We start from the raw sequence: 22,944 nt of genomic DNA on the forward strand, positions 1-22,944 counted from the left end.
TCTTATATATCGACGTCTACGAGGCAGATTTGGAACTTCGGACTTGAAGGGAGCACACCCTTGTCCGCCACATCAGTTGGCCTTCCACAGCAGTTGAAAGAGGAGGAGAGGCTGAGGAAATGGCATCTCTGCCTATCAAGTGTAAAGTGTTGTCGGCAACACTTTGGTTGCACTAAATCATGTACATAAATACAATTCGGCCTCTACATTGCCTCACTCTTGATAAGAAAGACAACTATGAAATATGACCCCACCAGCACTTCATCAACCTAGCGAAAAGAAACACTTTCATGTTGCGATCTCACAAGAACATACTTAGGGATTCTCTGCAAATTTTTCTGTAATTTTACTTCGAATTATTCGAAAAATGTTTGAGAAATATTCGAAAATTATTCGAAATTATTCGATTCGATTCGCACTCAATCTTTATTATTCGAATTCGCTTCGCACCCAAAATTCTGCTATTCGCACAGCTCTAATTAAAACTGTTACTTATGTTCTGATGCCTCCCCCCACCCACACCTCTCCCAGGCATTGTCGTCTTGGTTGGTATATACATCAAGTCAGAGCCTTTAACTCTTTTATGAATTTGTGCAATGTGCAAGCTCCCATGTTTGCGCGTGCCACGAGCTATTTGGACAAGGCAAGTCTTTTGTGAGGTAGGCTTGAGCTACATGAGCTGCGTGAGACGACGTGCTGTATAACAGTGTATAGGAGCTTTGGCCTTCTCGTTCTCTTAAAATAATTTTTTTTTGCATACAGTAGTTGATATGGCTTTCAAGAAAGGTCCCGCACAAGCTCAGAAGTCTGGCCCGAAAAGTGCCAGTCAGGCTGGAAAGAAGGCACCTCCCACCAAGAAACCGCTGGCAGCGAGTCTGGATGATGATGACGATGATTTGGATGAGGAAGACGACGATTTTTCTATGGACGAAGACTCTGATCTCAGCGGAGCTGATGAAGACTTAGACAATGAAGAGCTTGATGATGAGGAGCTCGATGATGAAGGCCTTGATGATGAAGAGCTGGATGATGAAGAACTTGACGAGGAGTCTAAAGATGAGGACGTGCCAGCTCCGAAGGCCACAAAACAAGAATCTGCTGCAACAAAGGCACAAGGTCAGCAGCAGAAAAGTCCTGTGAAGCAATCACCACAGACGCCAAAGGAGAAAGTTCCTGTGGTGGCAGCTGTCAATGGCAAGCGTACGGCAGAGTTTGATGCAGGATCCTCTCCGGCAAAGAAAATTCGATTAGAAGATCACATTCCAGCATTTTTTGTCCTTGACTATAAGGAACGAGACTTGCGTGATGTAATGCTGACTTCATTTACTGATGGGGTCACGAAGGATGATATCAAGAAGCTCTGCAAGAATGGCAATGTAGTTCGACAAATACACCAAAACAAGAAACTTGCGTGTGCTTTTGTGCATGCAATATGCCAACAAGGAAGAAGCTGTGGCAGCTGTGCACTCACTGCGAGGGGCTAACCTAAAGGGAGCTGCTATCAAGGCTTCCTATTGTGGTGGACGATGGAACAGCCCAGCGCGCCCTCAGTTTCAGCCCGACACATTGGATATACGGCGGGTGCCTAAAGCGTCAGTGTCAGGAAGAAATGCAACAGTCTCGGGAGCATCTGCATCACAGGGAGGACGAAGACGACGAGCATAGCAGGGCCAGTGACGACAGCGTGTACTTAAACAAGAATAAGCTGGCTGCCCTATTCCCCACAGGCGAAGTGCTCAAGGTGCAGAAGGATGGCTATGCCCAGGTGAAGTTCCCATCCAGTGAAGCACTGATCAAAGCGATCAAGAATCCAAAGTGCCGGACAATTGATAACCAAAATCTGGTGTTCGCCATTGCACTTGTTCCCAAGTGGAAACATAACAAGCGTGCTGTCAAGACAAGAAAAAAAAATCGGCCATTCCACTCTGCGAAGGTGGATGACCAGCGAAGCTATTGAGCACAGGGCACGTACAGAGGTGACACAGCGGAGGCTAGTTTGGTATCAAATACCAGGTTGTGTATGTGTCCATCAACATCAAACCAACTGTGCAGACCCTACCCCGACACACTGAAGACGACACCACCATCGAGGTTATAGGTAAGCTTCACTGCAACACACGACATGGGAAAGCCAGCGTACGAAAATCAAGCTTACACCCATCCTCCTAAAGTTGGCTTCATTTCTTAACACAAATGCACTGCTGGCAAGACATTTTTCGCCTTATATCAAGGGCGTGAAATCCTTAGGACCTTCTTTTTTTTCTTATTTAATGAATTATTTACTGCCGCACCAAGGCACTGTTGACATTCCCGTTGCCATTTTCCTTGTCTTTCCTCATAGGCACGTTGCTCTTCGAAAATACAGGGCATTCATATGGTTCAGATATACAGTGAAACTTCACTTGAATGAACTTGAAGGGACCTCAGCAAAAATTTCGTTAAAATGAAAGTTCACTGAACTGAAACAGCTCTGTTGTAGCTTATCACAAGCTGAAGGAAACATCAGGTGTTGAAATGAAATTTCACTTATTTATTTGTCATGATGCTCATTTGATTGTGAATTTGTGCTTACTGAGAATCTTGCAAAAAATTAATACAGTATTTTTTGCTGCACTTGTGTTTATAACACTGCACTGGCCACGAATTGAGTTATATTGAATTCCAATGGCAGAGTCGGAGCAGCCTATAGACTGCGAGCGAGCACTTGACTCTGGCGCAGAGCAATGCCTCCAAATCCACGACTGCAAAACAATACACGCCGCCGGAGCAAGCAAGGGAGCAAGGAAGCGGAAGTGCTTGAGTTGCCCAGAATACCTTGCGTGTAGTTATTCCATTCTGCTAATTCCGCTGTCGAATTTCCACTCGTACGCAGTAGTTTCAGCGTCGTTGTCACTATCCGATAAATCACTCATGCAGAAACTGGAGTTTTCTGACTCAGAGCTGTCGCTATCGATCAGCGGAAGCAATGCCACACGATTTGCCCAGACGCCCATGTCGCACGCCATTACTGTCAAAGCACGTGACAGCGGCAGCGCCCCCTCAAGCAGGACAACGTGTTAAAGGAAGTATGTCACGGCGAGTTCCAGTCGACTCCGCTGATTTTGGCGGAGCAACGTTTCCTATTCCACGGAGCGACTCCCGCTCTGAATCTACTCCAACTCTTTCATTGGAATGCTTGACTCCCGCCCTCACTCTGCCATTAGAACATACTTGCTCCAAAAGGCGCAGAAAACCTTGCTCCGACTCCGCCATTGGAATTCAACATTACTGTGGCCAAGTTCTCATGGACCTTCCTCAGCACAACACTCCGCTGGACAGTTACTTCAAGTGTATCAGTGCTTCTACGAAAAACATCCAGTTTTTCATCCAGAGACATGTGCTTCCATTTGGCACTTATGACAACAAGAATTCAGTTGTATATGCTAAGATTGTGCGGCTATCAGGGGCGTAGCCAGAAATTTTTTTCGGGGGGGGGGGGGGTGGTCAACCATACTTTATGTATGCTCGTGCGTGCGTTTGTATGTGCACGTGTATATATACGCAAGCAAAACTGAAAAATTTCGGGGGGGGGGGGGGGCGGTTGAACCCCCCACCCCCTGGCTACGCCCCTGGCGGCTATGACTCTGGCTGGCTTCGAAAATATGTAGGCAGCCAATTGAGTTCAAGGACATAGGGCCCACTTTTCGTCACGTGGTCATGAAATGCCGTTCGCAGAGCTGATCGCGAAGGCCACAGTAAACAAGTGCTACAAAAAGTGCGGTTGCATTTATTGAAGAGATCAACATGACCTGGGAGGCAATGGATGGTGTCAGAAAATATGTTCGTAGAACTGAAATGCACTTTGCAGTGAATTTTGTTAAACTGAAGTGAGTTAGCATTGGTTTCAATGGTGCTTTCGTGGGGGATTTAAGGGAAATTTGTCCAACTGAGCAGTTCGTTTAACTGACATTCGTTCAAGTGATATTTTACTGTGTTCATTTCGCTAGCATGTGTGTAGCCTATAGTGGCTAAGACAATTGCCTTCGGAGCGTGAGGGCGCGGCCCTGCATCGGAAGCAAAAGTTTTCCCATTAATACATCAGTTTATTCCGCCGCTTCATAGAGAGCGCCAGGGGTCTCACTTTAATGCTTCAATACACATTAATCCTTTCGCTGCTCCCCAGAGGACGCTAGGAGGTTCTGCTTGCTGAAGTACTGCTCAAAAACTAACGTATTGTTCTAGCCATATACAGCTTCAATGTAAATAAAGCAAATTACAAAAACTCATAAGGTTCCTTATGCATTCGCCCAAGATGACTCGAAGGCGAAAGCCGTTCAGTGAGGTCATTTTACCGTGCACTTTATATCACATGAACACCGCTTATTATTTTTTTTTTGGTCACGCGAATGCTGCAGAGACTAACTGAACGAGCAGCATGCGAGCCTCAAGTCATGAGGCGGTCATGCGACTTTTTGTACCACATGCCCACTTTCACTCAAGGTCACGTTCGAATGACACTTTGGCCTTATCAAGGAAAAAAATAATATAGCACGACAGCCAGTATTTAAAAAACACTGAAACAATGACATGTTGTCTTTAATCAATCTCAACCTAATGAATGAGCTGTTTGACAATTTTTGACTTGCACTTATTCCTCCCTTCTCAATCGGACATTCCGCGTCGTTAGACATTCGGTATATCACCGGTCACCTGACCCATTCACCATTCAGGCTCTTTTGGGGAGGATAGGGTTACCAAAAGGTAGCATATACAGGAACTCTAGGGCAGGATTACCCGCAGTGCCCACAGCAAACGCAACCAAAGCGAGCTGACCAATAGTAGTGATCGCCTATCACACGATGAAGACAGGCTTCAGTACTGTCACGTGACGCTCCCTCCAAGTCTTTTTCCTTCCTCTATGGCTACATTAATGGGCCCCCAACCCACATGGGCAAGCTGCTTGCATATATGTACAGGGCAGGGATATTTGTACGCAGTGGCATAAATCCCCAAAAAACAAGGGGGGATGCACGTGGTGCAATGGTGGCCATTTTGTTTTTGTAAAGAGGTTTATTTTTATTTATATCAAAACTAAGATTATGCTTTCAAATGAAAATTTAAAAATAACGAGCGTGAGCAACCAACAGTACATAAGCGTACGTTGCATGGCGAAGTTTGTTTCTAAGTGTAACACGTAGGTAGGCTCTAGCATATTTCCTGCCATATCATTCAGGTCAAACCACGAAACGACAAGCTAGCCCTTTTTGGTGATAACGCGTGAAGGTACAGCTCATCTTTAACTTCAGCTGCATTCCCCATAGCCTGGCACGATTTACCGCTGGAAAATTTTTTGTAAAGCATTCTTATATTCACCGGTAATGTTTAAAAAAATAACACTATCATAGTTGAGCAATCGGATGTATACTTACATTGTGAATGGTTTTCAGCAAATTGTCGACCTAAGTAACGGTAGATGATTCGAGATTATTTACGTTAAATTTTCAAGCCCAACATAACAAACATTTGCGGCACATCAGGAGCAACCAGTAGCATTTCAGAAAGCTTGTGCTCTACAGTGCTTTTTGAAACAACAAGGAGCTTTTACTTTTTATACTTCGTTTCTGCTCACTGGAAGGGCTTCAGATTTCAGAGTTGCTTTTACAGTGAATGCGCTGTCGTTAACTGTCATGAAATTCCAATAGGATGTTTGAAAGGTAAATCTCAAGAGGGGTCACTTGCAAGAGGTGTCCCTCCCAGCCTGAACACAAGGGGGGTCAGGAACCCCCTGACCCCCCCCCCCCCCATGATTTACGCCACTGTTTGCACGCATGCATGCATATGTATGGTTAGCAAGGCCCTACGAGGCATGTCCCGCAGAAAAGCGGTCAGAGAAGACAGTATAACAACCGATTTGATCAAAGATGGAGGAGATTTTCTATTTAAGAAGCTTGTGACACTCTACACATTATACCTTTTAAAAGTTCAAATCTACCAGCAGGTCAGAAAGACGCCAGTATTTTGCTAATATACTCAAAAAGGGAGATGTGAAAGGCTTGAAGAACTACAGACCTATCAGCCTTTTTTCAGTGCTGTTAAAATATTCACGAACATAATTTCGCATAGGATAAGGGCCACAATTGACCTTAATCAACCTAGGGAACAAGCTGGTTTCAGTGGATCCCCTTCATGCGAGGAGGCTGTTCCAACGTACACACGCACACACACCGTCGAACATCCATGTCCACTTGTGTGCGTTGATCTTCAGAGAAAACTGTTCGATCATTTGTATATTTTGAAGAGCTGACCAAGTATTTCCAATTACAAAAACTTCTTGGCTAAATGGGAAGAAATTTATTACTTTCAACTGCTTATTTAAGAAGCTGCAAGCACGCAATTGCAGCAAGAGAGTTCTCAAGGCATGTTCGCGATCACTTCGCAGGCAACCCCGAAATATTCCACTCTTTTTGAGGTATTTGTGAACGAACTTGTGAAATTCCTTGGCATTTTATTGGTTTTCCTAAGTAGCCTATATTACACACTGAAATACTGTGGTACTCAATTGCTTGCCTTTGAACATGTTTGGCCAGAAAGACGTGATTTACACAGCATTGGCATAGCGAGAGGGGGGGCGGGGTCAGCCCCCCCCCCCCCCCCCAAATGTTCAATTTTGCATCTTTATATGTACATGCCCACATACAAACACACACACAAATATAAATAAAGGTTGGTTGAACCCCAACCCTCCAAAAAATTTCTGGCTACACCCCTAGCAGATAGCTGAGTAAGTTCACACAAAAATCACTCCATTGATTCATGTGGTGCATAATATAAAAAATGTAAAAATTTATTCAATGTAGCAGGTACACAAAGAAAATAGAACACAAGGTAAAAATGTCATTCACTTCTGCTTTGAAGTCATATGTCAAACTTGCAGAAGTTTAAAATGTCTTCACCGGAAAAGAAGGCAAAAAAAAAAAAAGTTCACATTCCCTTCTGCCTCACTTTCATCAGAAAATGCGAACGCTTTCTTTAAAATTTGTTTGCAAGGCCACACTATGCAGACTAAGTTCACACTTCTTAGTTATTTGCTTCTGCTTTGAAGGCATCAGAAATTGCAAAAATTTGTACTGTATATTTTCCACAACATTTAGCTCTTGGAAGTATCCAATTTCTATTTGGAAGCACTCAATGCTTTATGCTTCAACAGGTTTGCTCTAGAATACAGTCGCAGAAATCTCCAACGACAATTGTGGCAGCACTATCTTCAGAATTTTCCGTGATGCTGTCGGAACATTCCATGACTAGTTCACTTTCAAGAGTTGGTTCTTTTTCTTGTTCCTGTTGGTGTACATCCATCCTGTCCCGTTGTTCCAACAAGCACACAAGTGAGTGCACCTTTTGTTTCACATAGTTCAGCTGAGACACAGTGGAAGGGCTTGGGTTCTGGCATGCTGCCATTCTTAAAGCATCTTGTGTCTGCATGTAAAAGTCTAATTTCATCTGCAGGTCGTCCTCTTCCACTGCATCTGGAGGCGAAAGTGTAGACGAAATGTCGACAATAGCACCTGGTTCCAGCGACCTGCTCTCTAACTCATCGGCCAAATCTTTCGATGGATGCTGTAAGAGTCTGAGAATGTCTGGAACATTTACCAAAAGGTACAACTGGATACCATCATCAGTGAAAGTGCCATCGCACAGGCATATCCTGTAATGAAATGCTGGGTCACATTTTCTGTCCAAAACAGCTCTTCGAAAAGAGATGCCCTTCTCTGTAAGCTTACGTGAGACCAAATCACTGTCACAACCGAAAAGCTTTGAGATACCCAGTGCAGACATATATTTCACTGAATTCCATGTGATCACATTGACATGGTGACCTTCTGACAGCATCCATGCGTCCATGAAGTTTCCAGACATTCTTTCTTCACTCATTTTCGTGCTTTGTGCCAATCCCTCATCAACAAGCATATCTGTGAGAGAGGACGCATGGTCAGCTCCATCAGTAGCCCGTGTTAACTCTACCAAATATATGTCGTCTTTCCTGCTTACCATGGAGCACATGCAGTCATTCTTTGAGACAAACTGCAAGAAGCGATATTTGGCTTCACGTAACCATGACTTTTGACTTCTGGGCTTTACATTTGCAAGAGAGGCTTTGATAGCTTGCGCAGGAAGCTGTAGGAAGTCACTTCGAAGCCTTCGTATGTTGTGAATGCTGACAAGTGCGACTGTGCCACGATCAATGCGGGACACACGTACATTATGATTGGTGACTCTTCGTACAATTACTCTTTGCCAGACCTGTATGCCATTATGTGCACAAAGTGCAGCACATACTAAGCCTGGCTTCAAATCCTCGGAGCTCACAGAGCAAAAATCAGCAGGGACCGTGGAGTAAAATAAGTTCAGTTCTTCTACTAGATAATTCAGCTTGCTGACCAAGGAATCATCAGTTAGCAATATATAAAATTCAGATGGAGAGAACACTTCTCCAACAGCCACTGGGAATATCAAGCTGTTTGGCAATTCCTGCACACAGTATGCCCTTGTAATGTATGGAACACTGGTATTTTCAGCACTTGCAAATGATGCTGGTCGCTGCTGTACGTGTGGATGATGGATTTGGCATTCTCTGTGGAGCTTGACACTGTATGTCCCATTGCCATGATTAATTACTACAGTGTGCGGAACTTTAATGAGCAAATTCTGAACAAAATCACTTGTACTTGGGCCAAGGTCCTTAATATAGCCATGCTCCCCAAACTGCGCATGATGCAGTTTGAGCAGCTCTGAAATTTCAAGACCTTGAGGGTGCTCAATAAGAACAGACATCAGTTGACAGATGAGCTGGTCAGACAAGGAAGTAGCTGGATTTTGTTCATCTGTTCCACTTTTATGAATCATAACCCTAAATTTCTGCTCAGAGTCTGCAACAACACAAACTGAAGACATTGAGAACAAGACATCTTGAATGACTTCAATGTGTTTCCTTTGCATGAAGTAAGCACTGTTGCCAACTTTCTCCTTGCACTTTTCCAACAGTTCTCCAAGCTCAAGTCCATTCCGATATTCCTGTAATAGTCTTTTAATGCAAGCTGCGACTACATCAGGTACACCAACGACCAAATCACTTGACGTTTTGTTATCCTTCTGTTCACGGACAATAAGCACCTGCCCTGTTTCATCAGAACGTCTACTTGGAAAGGATGGTGCATTTTCAGTCTGAGCACCAGCCATTATACTCTGTTCAAGGGATCTAGGCTCATGTGTGTGACCACTTGGAATGATGTGCGTTGCTTGCGCATATAATCCCTTGTCTTGACTCTGACAGTTAATGTCAGTACAGCATTTTGTGTCAATGCAAGTGTCTCCTGCCAACCTCTTGAAAGGTTGCATTGTGACGGGAATACTTTCCTGAACGAGTGCTGGACACTCCTTTTTTAAAGATACACATAGACTCTGCACATACGTATGCTCTTTGTGAGTTGAGGCACTGTTTTTGTGCTGCTTTCGAAGTTTTTCTGCATTTGGCTTTTGCTGCTTGACCACTTTATCAACACCATGATTTGCTTTAGCACATAGTGCTACTTTTCCACCGAACATGTGTACAACCTCAACAGTATCAGATATTTTGTTTAGAAACTGGTGAATAGTGGCACAACCGAACTTTGTGAAGGGTACATGACCTTCAATTGACTTGTACTCCTTTTGAAATTTGGAAAGCGACATGCTTCCATTATGTGCGCACAGTATCGAAGTGATGATTACTTTCTGAGCTTCCAAGTCTTCTGCCATTATAATACTATGGCACCCTGCTAAAGCTAATTATGCCAGTAGGTACAGATAAGGATGCTGCAGTCACAGTGACCTGGTGAAGGTGTCAGTCTCAGATGTTCTGGTGACTGCAAAGCCGTGCAACTCGGAACAAAGTTGGAGACAGGGTGCTGGCGAGTTGAGTCCTGAGCTCGCTTGTGGACTCAGTGGGGTCGAGAGCCTCCAGCTTTCGTAGGTCACATACGTTGTCGCCCACACATATGGGAACCCTGCACACATGTGAAAAGCAGGGAGGTGAATGACTGCTTTTGGTACCTGCTTCATAGTTAACTACAAGAGTGCAATACATAAAGAAATAATAATAGACACATGCAACAAAGCATAGGCACTGCATTTTTACTGTCTCAATTTCGGAAGTGGCTTCGAAGTTCCACTCCACAGACATTTTCAATAAGCCACTTGAAAGATTTGTTTACTGCAGATGCAAAAATAAAGAGAGGGGAGAATAGGTTAGACAGAGAAATGTGTCGTTGACTACTTTATATTTCACCACTTTCGAGCGCAGCTTTTGGGCACCTGTTCCTGCATAGAGCATTGGTGTACCTTGTCAACCGAGCGCACACACATGCGCACACAACATGTGCACGTCTGCTAATCAAAGTTCACAACACAGTCACTTGGTGTGACATTTTGGTTTGTTGCGAAGCCGCCAGGTGGCCCTGCCCTTCTGTGCATCTTGGCAGAACATTTTCTCAACAGTGCCAGCACACGCATCTTGTCCACCTTTCGCTTCTCGCTGTCACTGTATAGTGTTTGAAATAGATAAAGCAACATTCAACAATTACATGATAATCATTCTTATCATGGTGTTTGGCAATTTTTTAAGAGTGCACTACGTATCTGTGTGGAAACGCACACAATTCATGCCATTGGGATTTACGCTGTCTGGCAACACAGAAAATATGCATCGAGTTGCGCTCAAATTTTGCATTACAGGGAGTATCATAATCGTTATTAATTTTATTTCACTGTTCGCAACAGCTACACCTTCGATGTCTGCATAAGCTTCCTTCCGACATCGCATAAACCTCCCCACAAAAGAATAACAGCATGGTGCAAACACAAGAGATGCACATTAATTCAGTCACCGAGGAGCTTATAAATTCATTTGTAGTCTGTGTTTTATAGCAACTGGAAATTGCCGTGCTTGGAAGCATATACAGTAAAACCTCGATATAACAAACTTCAATATAACGAATTCTCTATATAACAAAGTATTTCGCTTTTCACAACTTCATGTCAACAGAACCCCATATATTTTTAACCTCAATATAATGAAGCATGTTTACACGTTATTTCAATAACAAAATCTCAGTGCTGCCGCAGAGGAAAACTGAGGTATTAAATTTAAGCTTTTGCTGGGGCTAGTGGTAATATGGCTGATTAATCCAGGTCATTGCTTTGCTTTTGTGAAGCTTTAGACTGCAGATTTTTTCGGTCTTGTGGCGTGCGGCGGCTACCGACATTGCATGTATACCGAAGCGAGTGGAAAGCAATACAGTTTGTTGAACATGATAGCATCATCGTCGCACTACTCCAGGCAACACCCAAGGTTTTCATGACAAACCGCAGGCAGCAGAACAGGCGTGATAGCTTCGCCTACACTCTATTAGCACAGTACGTTAGACCTTCATTTCTTTTGGGTTCACGCGTGACGTTCAGCGGCTGTAAAAAAGGTCTTCACCGGCAAAGCATCAAGCTGTGGTCGCCGGATCTGAGAATTAAGAAAATTAATTTTTTTCACCTAAGTAAATTTAGTTTTTTTTGTACTGTTGCATTGTTAACCTACAGAGTCATTTAAGAATGTAGTAGTGCCCACCTTTAAGTGGTCTTGCATACCAGGATAAGGCGTGCAAAATGCTCTTTCACGGGGACTGTGTCCTTTCCTCATCAGGGCTGCTTGTTCCTGTCGATGCTGTGGCTGCATTGGCAGAACTGACTTACTTATATGCTTACTTCTCAACCCTCGACGACGGTTTTTCCAGGAATTGCATAAAGAACAAAATGGCCAGGCACATTCAAGATACATCACATGTCATTGGAAATATCCATCATAAAGTACCGTCGGCCGCAAAAGTTTGCGGGATCTGCAGCGCATGGCGGAGCGACGGAAAACTGCGTTGCTGCGTCACCTACCGTGTCGCAACATGGTGTTGAGGCTATCGGCCACGGTCTCTGCGATTATATCCGGCAACGGCGTGTTGTGTAAACGCGCGGTTGCTGATTGCCAAGGCCGCGGCCGATAGCCTCAACATCACGCCACGTCATGGTAGATGATGCAGCAATGCAGTTTTCGTCGCTCCGCCACATGCTGCAGATCCCGCAAACTTTTGTGGCCGACAGTACAGTTTCAAGTAATAAATTACTGTATCAATAATTTTCCCTGCGAGAAGTTTTGGTTATGTGATGGCACATGAATTGGTTCATGCTGTGTCATCACAAAGTGACGTCACCTATCATTTCTGGCTTACTTAGCAGAATTAAATATATACAATTCTCTGTTTATGGAACACAAGCAGACTCATTCCCATCAATAAGCCACGCAATCTTCTCATTCCCACAAACCTATGGCCAGTTCTGAGCAATGACAATCCCTATGAACTCTATATATACTATATATATATATATATATATATATATAGTCAATGAAATGGAGAAAGTAATTATAATTGGCTAGCATTGAAGCTGAAGTCCACAAATAAAATGTTCATTGTATCAAGGATTTCCTTGCACCTTGAGGTGGGGATGTATGTTGGCTCATATAATTTGCTCAAGGTGATGAAACATGAAGTGAATGTGACAAACACCTTTTTCAGGTGGTTGGTTCACCATGTGAGCTTTACTAAAAAGCTATCAGCAGGGGTGCAACAGCCAAAATAGGATTTGGCGCAATTTTTGGAGCACGAAAATGCAAATTTGGAGCAGGTTACGAAAAAGAAGAACTCCATTTTTTTAGCATGAAATCCCAAATTTGAAGCAGTATAACAAAGAAGACTTACTTTAAGAAAATAAATAAAACCATGTACAAACCATTCAACATCAGGTAACTCGTGCACAGAGCAAGGGAGCAGTGCTATTTCAATAAAAGCGATGTGTTGAACCACTCCACAGTGCAAACAATGACAAAGTTCACATTACCATTTGGAGTGCCTGTCAAATCATTGGACAGGTGTAATTATGTGTAACTCGTGTATGTGTAACTAGGAACAACATGTGCTGTGTCCCGTGGCGGCTAGTACTTCTAAATCTTAGTACCCTTTTCTCCAAGGAAACGGCGCACTGTAGAGAAATTTAAGTGCCTTAAGAAGCGTTCTGCCTGCAATAGAACAAGGCCAGGAAATTGTAGAACCGCTGTCCTTTTTTTCTTTTCTTTTGCTGTAGGGTTAGGGTTAGGGTCTGCATGTCTGGATTGAATAAGATGATGATGCCCAAACTGCACATGGCCAATGCAGCCTCCATTTTTTGCTAAAACTAATGCAACTGAGAAAATTTTGAGGCTGACTTGGCATTTTGGCGCAGCGTAGCGCAATTTTAACAAATTTCACGGTTTTGGCTCCACTCGGCGATAAAGTAAGGAATTGTATCTAATTGGCAAAATTGGAGCAACTGTTGCACCCCTGTATCAGATCACAGACCAAGGCCAAATTCTCTAAGAACAGGGGCACAAAAAAGAGCAAATAAGTTGTGCCAAAGCCCACAACGTGGAGGGAAGTTCATAAACGGGAAAACTGCCATCCACCTGACTCATCTATGTGAACACATAGAAAACAACCTGTTCTAAAACTGGGGCAGTGGTACATCACAGAAGAATATAGACACTAGAATTCAGCAGATTTTGTTGCAAAGCTTGTGCTTATGCCAAAGTTTCATATATATATATATATATATATATATATATATATATATATATATATATATATATATATATATATATATATATATATATATAAACACTGCACCTTGGAGGAGTACTTCTTCCCATTGTGGAAGCTTTGCATACAGAAAAAAATTGTAGTGCAGGTCTAAGACAATGTACAATGAAGGCTTGCAAAATGTCTGTGCTATTAATGAATCAATCCTACTGTTGGTACCATTTGGCATGAAGCAGAAGTAGGTAAAAGAACAACAAAATATACGTTACCTCTCTAATATACACTAACTCTTAACAAACTGCGATATGAATTTCATATAAAAAATGAGAATGCAGCTGACGTGAATTCATGGAATAATAAAAGCTAAACTACGTTGCATTGGAGTGTTTTCCATCCGAACTCATTTTTTCATGCTTCCATACAGTGCCTTGTCTTGCTTGATTAAATAACTATTCAATGTTATTTTCCTGCTCTTGTTTATACTGCACAGACACACACACATACACCACTATAGCAAAAATACCCTAGTGGTTGACATATTGTCTAATATGCTTACTTCACGAAGAACTCCAACCTAACCCACCAGCTGTTCAATTAATGACGTGGTGACCAATATATCCATAAGAAAGCTGCAGCAAAAGCTAAATGCTCAGAAAATGGGGGGGGGGGGGGGGCTGGACACGTGATGGGAAAGGGAGAAAATGTGCTGCACCCAGTGTCAGCTAGTAGCCCCTTGCCAATCTTAATGTGCTTTTCCACCGGACATCAGTGTATTGCAGTGAAAGTGACAAGCGTTCCACACATAAACGGAAAATTTTAGAACCGACGTCTTAGCTATTATTTTCTTTTCACGGTGGTGTTAGCGCAGTTTTTCTGCAGATTTATGGCCATGCCTCTCTATTCAGGAGGAGTGCTCAAAATAAACTGGGAGAGTTGGCCAGGTATGTGCTGATAATCAAGAGAGTATCTTGAAAACAGAGCTATTGTGTCAGCAGTGCGTGGCTGGTGAAGCATCATTACTCAAATATAAATCAAATATGAGCATTAGTGGCAAATGAATTAGCTTAAAAATGCAGGCTGACATCTCGAAAGATCCGAAGCAGACAGCTTTCACTTCGACAGGTGCCGCGATTTCGCCCGACATGCGGAATCCCTTGCATGTGTCAGCCAAGGGCGTAGCCAGAAATTTTTTTCGGGGGGGGGGGGGGTTTCAACCGTACTTTATGTATGTTTGTGCATGTGTTTGTATGTGTGCGTGTATATATAGGCAAGCAAAATCGAAAAATTTCGGGGGGGGGGGGGGGTTGAACCCCCCCAACCCCCCACCTTGCTACGCCCCTGGTGTCAACGTTGATAACTACAGTGAACTCTCAATTGAGTGAACTTCAAGGGACCCAAGGAAATAGTTCACTTAACTGAAAGTTCACTAAACTGAATATTCACTAGAATATGGAACAGCATTGGGCACAGCAGACATTAGAGTCAAAAGTGTGAAATGCAATTTATTTTGAAAAGAAATCTGTAATTTTCATTTGGACTGGTGCCCTTAAAGCGCAAGAAGAGACAAAGCTTTCCAGAGAGTCTACGTTTCTGTGCGCTGCCTCTGGCACAGCTTGTTGCTGAGACACGAAGTCTCGCAACTTTCTAACATACTGTACCGCCTCGGCTAGAGTTACAGGATTTGAACCTGCCTCAGCCGTCACGACTTCCTCGTCGCACTCTTCTTCTTCTGGTTCCGGACGAACACTCGAAACAATTTCCAAATCAGATAGTTCTGCACAAGTGACATGATCACTGTCACACTGCACATAGTCCTCAAATGAAGCACCACTGTCAGCGTCCAGCTGTGTCGCGCCGCCGCCGATGGATGGGCGATTTAGTGGCGGCTCGCATCGGCTATGCCAGTGCTGCAGTGCACAAAACTTCGTTGAATTGATTTAAAAAATGAGCCTGGGTCCGCGGATCAAGTTCATTCAACTGAAAAATTCATTATTCTGAAATTCGTTTAACTGAAAGATTCTTGCATAGAATGCATAAGAAAATCGCCGGGGATTTTCTAAAAGTTCGTTATTCTGAAATATTCGTTAAACCGACGTTCGTACAAGTGAGAGTTTACTGTATATTCCAAAAACAGCGTATGTAAGAGCTCTGACCACGTTTTATGTTCAGTAGATGTGCAGTGTGGGGCACGCAACACTAATGTTAACACTAAATCCTTGCGCTTGCTGTTTCTTCTTTACTAATTGAAACTCAGTATTATGACTCCCTACCAACTCGCTCAACTTTTTGTCATCCTAACCCATCAAGCTACCATGTATATGGGCTAGACGAAAACTATACACCGCAGTTACTGCAAGTGGTATTTTTATTCTTGGGGTTTAATTTTATGGCCTAGGGAAATACACTACACTTGCGCAGTCGTCAATGCTTGGTGCAAAAACTTAAAATATGTCATTATTTGAACACTGGTTGGCCAAGTTTAACAAAGCAGTTGGGTTGCTAGAAACCAGACAAAAGCTCACCACATGATGAGATGCGATGATAAGGCAAATCGGTGCTGGATGGAATCCAGCGCGTGGGCAGGATGCGGTTCAGGTTCACAGTAAGCAGCCCCTACAGATGTTGCCTGGGCTGCTCCTGCAATGGAAAATGCATCCATAGTATCCACAGATATGAGAATTGTATGTGTACGTATTTAGTCTCTGGAGTTTATGGGCTTGGTAACTTTTCATGGCTGCACGGTATGTGTGTGCATGTATACACAAGTGCACACATGCAAACAAGTGACAAGCATATATTCAAATGAAAGTGGAATGGTGCAGTCACCATTCACATAGCATCAAGAAGCACTGTGCCTGGTGTGCAAAATGTCTTGAAGAGTTCAGGCAATAGCAGTGTTGTCGCTCAGTAACTAGGCAAGAAAACGGTATTCACAGAGCTTCCCTAGAGATTTTTTCTTGTAAAGGGCAGGCAAGCCCACCTTGATATTAATGCTGCCATAAGTGTCATAGAAAAAAATCACACCATCTCCCGCTAAAGGGGACCATGAGGCGATGCGAAGCAGTGTTTCGGCATGTAGAGCCCGCGTTTCAGAGGTGGTGTGGTGAGGGGGAAAGGAGAGAGGGGAAGTGGAGAGGGGAAAGGAAAAGGGAAGGGGAGAGGTGATGTGGAGTGGGGGAGGGGAGAGGTGATGTGGAGAGGGGAGGGGTAAATGGGAGGGGAGGAGAGAGGGGTGTGGGGAGGGGAAGTGGAGAGGGTTTGCGCATGCGCAATAAGGGAGTCACGCCGCACACCACCACCACCACCGGATTGAACTTCACTATAAGATGCTTCACATCTAATAAAATTCATGCTCCCTCTTTTGCTACGTACATGGTTCTTTTTTTCCTTGTAGGTCTCATTTCATTATCATATTAAAAGCCAACTAAAATTCAATTCCGGGCACAACGCGAGTGGATGCACAAAAAAGGAGAAAAAAAAAGTCCTACGGAGAGTGAAATGTTTAATACTAAAAGTAAAAAAACTCAACCATTTCCGACCATGGAGATAAATGCTGAACCCAGTAAGCTGAAAACCAACGCTCGGTTACGTCCATGCATGGTTGCGCCGTACAGTAAGATATGCAGGCGTTTGTGAGTAATCACGTTTTCAACTAGAAGGGCTTTAAAAAACGATAATTTTTGCTATTTGCAGAGTGCGGCAAATATTTCCTTTGCCATACCAGCCACATCAGCACTTGACCCTCAAGCCCCACCAGCGCTCCCCCCCACCGCGGTGCAATGCGGATTTGCACCACCCAAGACAAAATCCTGCCGATGCCCATGGTACAGATTAGCATGCAAGTGCATGCGGTTACAAGAGCAATTTCATATTTGCTAACCACCAGAGAGTGATGCCAACCTTAGGAATTTATTCCTAGATCTAAGAGTTGTCTATCTCTTTCAGGGATTTGGCGTCCTTTTATTGAATCTAGGGATTTTTGTAAGGCTCTGAAAATGTTACTTTACGCAGCCTAATGACAGGCGTTAGTGAGTAATCAAAAGTTTTCAACTGGGCTTTAAAAAACGATAATTTTTGGTATTTGCAGAGTGAAGGCGATAGCACTTCTGTAATGCAAGATTGTCACATGCTGAGTATTGGAAGGTGGGGAATGAAACTGCCGTGAGTGTTTAGCTTGGCCATGCATATCATCATGAGCGCGCTAAGTGATTGCTGCTCTGTGACACTAGCAGCAATTTTGCCTTTTAGTGCACAGAAAAACATGCCAAGTTCATGCTCGCTGCATGCCTTCGTCGTGCAAAGTTTCTCCATGTCAAATAACTTCTGGACCAGGAGACTATGATATAAAGAGAGCGAAAGTAGGACTAACAATTGGGCGAGTTGGTAGAGATTCATTATGGAAATTGCCATATGGAAAGAGACGAAAAGACTGTGTGTTTTCAGTCTTTCAGAGCGAAAGTAGTGATAAAAGCTTTTGGCCAAATGGGAAGCTGATCGAAAGTACACAGCATGGCTATCAGCCAGTAAAAAAGCACCCCTGTATTTCTACTGCAAATCATGCAACGCTAATTGCAAATGTGGGAAATTACAAATTGACCACCAGCTTGCAAGCTGCAAGCACAAGAAAGGCACTAGAGACTTGCAATTGACCTGGACCATTACATCCATGCCTTCCATGAGTGGGCAAAGCGATCTTGACAAATCTGCCCATCTCTGTAGCAAATGGCGCCATCTGCAAGCCCTTATGTGCAATTATTCCAGAGAAAATGTAGAAAGACCTTCAGTAGTTGCTAATATACTCTTTTTAACAGCGGAATTGTTAAAGCTGGCCGTAAAAACTTTGGTGTCCGCAGAAAACCACAGATGGGTATGCGCCACAGGAATTGTGCAAGTCCCACTACCGAGTACAACAGGTGCAAGCGTTAAACCAAAACTCTGCTTGGCGAAGTGGAGCACATGAAACACGTGAGAGAGATAGAGAAAGATAGAAAAGGAGAGAAAGAAAGAAAGCAACAGAAGGAAAGAAAAAGAGGAAAATACAAAGAAATAAAGGGAATAAAGTCATAAAAAGAGAAAAACACAGGAAGAAAGAGAGAGAAACACACGAAAAAGGAATGGAAAAAGAGAAAGCAAGACCGAAAGAGAAAAAAGAGAGAAATACAGAGAAACAAAGAGAGAGAGAAAGATAGAAAGACATAGAAAGAAACAGACACAACAAAGAGATAAAAAAAAAACAGAGAGAAAGACAGAAAACAGAGAGCAAGACAGAACTAAAAACAAATAAAGAGAGAGGAAGAAGCAGAGAAAGAGAGAAAGGAAAGTGAAATGAAGATAGAAAGAACGAGAAAGAAAGAAGTAGAAAGCAACAGGTACAAAAAAAAAAACCCGACACAGAAACAGAGAGAGAAAGAGAAGAAAGGAATAAAAAAAATTAAGAGATAACAAGGAAGGCCGCCCAGCTCCGCTCCAGGCTTGGCACCACTAGTGCGAAGCTGCCTTTACTTCTAATAATATTCAGAAGAAATGGGCCAAACTATCGTTAGACTTTGTTAAAGGTGAATTAGCCTGAATAACGACATTGAGGAGTCAATCTAGGAATTTTTCTTTAGGGAATTTTCGGAGGTCAATCTGGGAATAAAGCATTGACGTAGGCTGGCCGCTGGCATCACTGCCACATGCCCGTGTCTTCTGCTGAGCTCGTGCTCTCATGTCGATTGCGGTTGGACTAGGCCATCACACCGTTCAAACGATCCGTTTCGGACACATCACGACACCGGCGACCGCCATATGAGAAAATGTTTCATCGCCGGTTTCTCCTCAACAAATGGCACACCAGTGAGGTAACTGGTACTCTTGATGCCAACGGCGTCCAGTCCGACGAGAAACTGACAATTAAGTGCTTCCTCGTGACTGACGCGCCGATGCCGTGATTGGGCATTTCACGGTCTGGTGAGTCATGCTGGTCATGCGTAGTTAGCATGCAGGCTCACAACCGATCACACGACCTGCTGACCGTGAACGTACAAAAGAACAATGTAGGCGCGTTTGAAGTAAAGTTGGTAAATAACAACACGCAAGGGGCGGCTATCGGCTTCATCGCCACGTGCGATTGAAAGGCCTAGTTCGGATGAAGGAGCATGCTTGCAAAGGTCACAGACATATGCGGTCATACGCTCGCTTTCAACGACCATCTTAAACCCAAGGTCATTAAAATACGCAAACCTCAACGTGAGATCGAGCCAATTGGCCTGGCGTATTTCAGTGGTCACTAAGCGAACGCGAAACTCATCTACAAATAACATTTAACTCACACTCATCCCCGATTTGTTGCCACCGGGACCACAACGCCATAAGGACCGCATGAAATAACGTTGGAGGGAACTGGCTTACGACCCGGCAACGACAGCGACGACAGCGCATGCTCTACGCGTGGAGATAAGAAGATAGAGACACTATAGCATGCACTATAACGTCACCTACATCACTTATTGTGAATCCGCCAAGACGGCGCCATACTGTTTAGGCTATACATACATCCATGCATAAAGAAAGAAAATCTCTCTCCTTCGTTTCATCTCTACAGCCCTCTCCCTCCTCCTTTCTCCTCCTCCATTCTTTCGAGTCGTGCGGAACCGGCGAACCGGCGTTGCGCCTGTATGCGTCGGTATTCGCGAGTTCAGCTAAGCAAAGATGCCCTTCACTCTGTCATTATTTGTAAGAGACAAGCTTGGAACGCAGCGCGCTGATGACTCACTCCTCTGGCGCGGAATAAGTTAAAGAATACCCTGCTGTCGAATCGTTTCTCCGCACTGAGCGAGACAGTTCGGCGGCAGGTGGTTCCTTGAAGTTCCAGACACCGGCACCCTCACGCACTGAGCTGAATTAAGCGTTGGATTCCGAAACTTTGAGGGCGAGTAGTAATAGTAATTGGATTTCGATTTTTGTATAACATGAACTGAGGAAATTACTGCTGGCCGCCGTGTAACGGTCCGGCTATAGATGCGGACACCTGAAGACGGAACTGACAGTAGAGTGTAGCCTCAATGTCATAGGCGTGCACAGGATTCTCCATTAGGGGGGGGGGGGGGGTATTAAGTTTCACCGCAGCGCCCCGTCCCAAGGTCGAGTCCGAAAGAAAACGAGCTCCGCAAAGTATGCAAAAATGGAAATGAAGCGATGACGGGCTGCTCACAAAGGCCTGCCATTGGTCTCCTGCTTTTCGAAGTAAAGGACGAAGTAAACAGTTCTTTGAATGCAACATCAGGGATCCTTGGTCGCCATTATCATCAAACAACATGCGTAGACATAACCCTGCGCATTAAAAACTTACGTGAAAGGTCCGACTGAGTAAAGTTATGAGGCAGACTTGGCGCCCCACTTTAGATTAAAAGGGGGGGGGGAGCCGTGTCGCCCCCCCCCCCCCCCCGCGCATGCCTATGCTCATTGTACGTGTACTAGTTGCATGGTGAAGTTAAATACATAAATGAAAAAAAAAAGGTAGCGTCTTCAAGGTGGATAAATGCGGCTGTCGCGATCCATGTCACTGCACACGGTTGTGTACGTACACGTACTACACCAACAAAAATTATCTATGGGTGACGAGGGGCTAGAAATTGCAATTTTCTCTTTATTTTATTTCTATGGTTGCACCCCAACCCCCGGCTCCGACCCAGGATTTATTTTAATAGCTTGGCTTGGGTCGGCGCCCATCGACATTGGACTGCTGGTCGTCTTGTCTGGCAGCTATTTCACAGGGGCCTGTTTATTCCCGCTTCTTTTTCCTTTCATGCTTTTAAATTCTGGATCTTGGGCCAGTGACAGGTCAAACTTAAGAGAACTTTTTGTTGGGCGAGTTGGTGTACGTTCATATTTGCTTTAAGCAAGAGAACAAAATCAGAACTAGGCGCTCTGTGCCGCGTCTTTTCTCGTGAATGTGTTCTCATGCGCCCTAAAGCAAATATGGACAGGTCAAACATTCAGGAAAATGACCCTCAAACGGATTTATATGAGAAGAATATGTTGTCTGGATGAAAAAATGAAGTGCCCGCTTCAGCTGTGTCATGCTAAAAAAGTCTTGATTTAAAGGGTCCTGAACCTCGTGCTTGGTGAAAAAACACATTCTGCGAAAGTCTTGCAATCCAAATCTTGCATGCGCGCAGCAAGGAGAGCGTACAAGCGGACCGCGAAGTTGCCACTTTGTCAAGCCCCTTTCATCAGAGGCCTGTGCTCAGCGCTCTTCGGAGCTGCCGGCTGCTGCTGTATGGCGTCATACAGCAGATTGGCGCTATTGACCGATAGCCGACATAAATCATGAGCAGCGTTTGGATCAGATATGCGTTTCTTACCACTGGGTGCCAGTACCGCGCTCCAGGCCCGTAGCCAGGGGGGGCGGGGCGCCCCCCCCGAAATTTTTATGATACATGGTGTTTTACCGAAAATAAATAATGAAAATAGGCGTTTTTCTCAAATAGTCAAAGCTTTCAGCAAGTGCCCCCCCCCCCCCCCCCGAAAACTTTCCTGGCTACGGGCCTGCCGTGCTCTATATGTGCTAAAATTACAGAGTAGCAGTACTATAGCACGCACCGGAACCACACCGGGACGGAGCGATCGCGTTTCATGACGCGCCCTGATGTAGATTGCTGCCTGTTTGTCATTCCCCCTCCGTGTAGCTTCCAGCGCGCTCGTCGGGACGAAAGAAGAGAGAAAGCGCTTAAAGCGTGTGACATATCTCTGTAACTCCGCTCGTTCTTGACAGATTAGAAGAATTTGTGCGACGATCGATTTGTGAAGCAATAAACTCCGCTACTGAGCTCATTTGAGGAAGTGGTTCAGGACCTCGTTGAACGCGTGTTCGAGTGCTTGCGGGCGCTAGGTATGCTTTCGCCATCACTATCTTGATTGGGCAGTGATTTATAGCGCGCGACTGTCACTAGCGTTGGTGAAGCCCGGCGTTTTGCTTAGCGCAAAGAAGCACAGGCCTTCTGGCACAACACAACGCCATTCCAGATGCGCTAGGGAGCGAGGCTTGCTTTTGGGACGTTAAACCCCAGATATTATTATTATTATTATTAGCGAGGCTTGCTTGCTAGGGAGACCGTGCACGCGCAGACCATGGCACTATGTTTTCCACCGGCGCGCTCCGCCGGCGAGAGGTCGCCTGTCCGGTGTTCCGAACGGTCCTGTGAGCACCTGTACATGCATCGGGTGTCAAATGTTTTCAGGGGTAATGGTTTGAGCCAACCCACCGCCTATCACCCCC

The 22,944-nt window shown here is 44.3% G+C and overlaps 2 protein-coding genes across 2 annotated transcripts; one reads left to right on the forward strand and one right to left on the reverse strand.

Annotated features, from left to right (window-relative positions):
• Positions 1 to 770: 770 nt before the first annotated feature.
• LOC125757237 (uncharacterized) lies at positions 771 to 3,451 on the forward strand. Its single transcript, XM_049412674.1, has 3 exons — positions 771 to 1,371; positions 1,536 to 1,765; positions 3,299 to 3,451. The coding sequence occupies exons 1-3, from the start codon at positions 771 to 773 to the stop codon at positions 3,449 to 3,451; spliced, it is 984 nt and encodes a 327-aa protein (XP_049268631.1).
• A 3,356-nt stretch (positions 3,452 to 6,807) lies between these two features.
• LOC125756343 (uncharacterized) lies at positions 6,808 to 10,012 on the reverse strand. The gene has a single exon (XM_049410915.1). The coding sequence runs from the start codon at positions 9,772 to 9,774 to the stop codon at positions 7,180 to 7,182; it is 2,595 nt and encodes an 864-aa protein (XP_049266872.1). The 5' UTR covers positions 9,775 to 10,012; the 3' UTR covers positions 6,808 to 7,179.
• Between the last annotated feature and the right edge of the window lie 12,932 nt (positions 10,013 to 22,944).

Source organism: Rhipicephalus sanguineus, chromosome 1 (genome assembly GCF_013339695.2).
Source record: "Rhipicephalus sanguineus isolate Rsan-2018 chromosome 1, BIME_Rsan_1.4, whole genome shotgun sequence".
Lineage (NCBI taxonomy): Eukaryota > Metazoa > Arthropoda > Arachnida > Ixodida > Ixodidae > Rhipicephalus > Rhipicephalus sanguineus.

Excerpts from the sequence above, each read along its gene's own strand:
- LOC125757237 (XM_049412674.1), top strand. The coding sequence starts at position 771 with ATGGCTTTCAAGAAAGGTCCCGCACAAGCTCAGAAGTCTGGCCCGAAA. Across the intron at positions 1,372-1,535 it reads CAAGAAGCTCTGCAAGAATG|CCCAGCGCGCCCTCAGTTTC; the intron begins GCAATGTAGTTC and ends ACGATGGAACAG. Across the intron at positions 1,766-3,298 it reads AGAAGGATGGCTATGCCCAG|CACAACACTCCGCTGGACAG; the intron begins GTGAAGTTCCCA and ends GACCTTCCTCAG.
- LOC125756343 (XM_049410915.1), bottom strand. The coding sequence starts at position 9,774 with ATGGCAGAAGACTTGGAAGCTCAGAAAGTAATCATCACTTCGATACTG.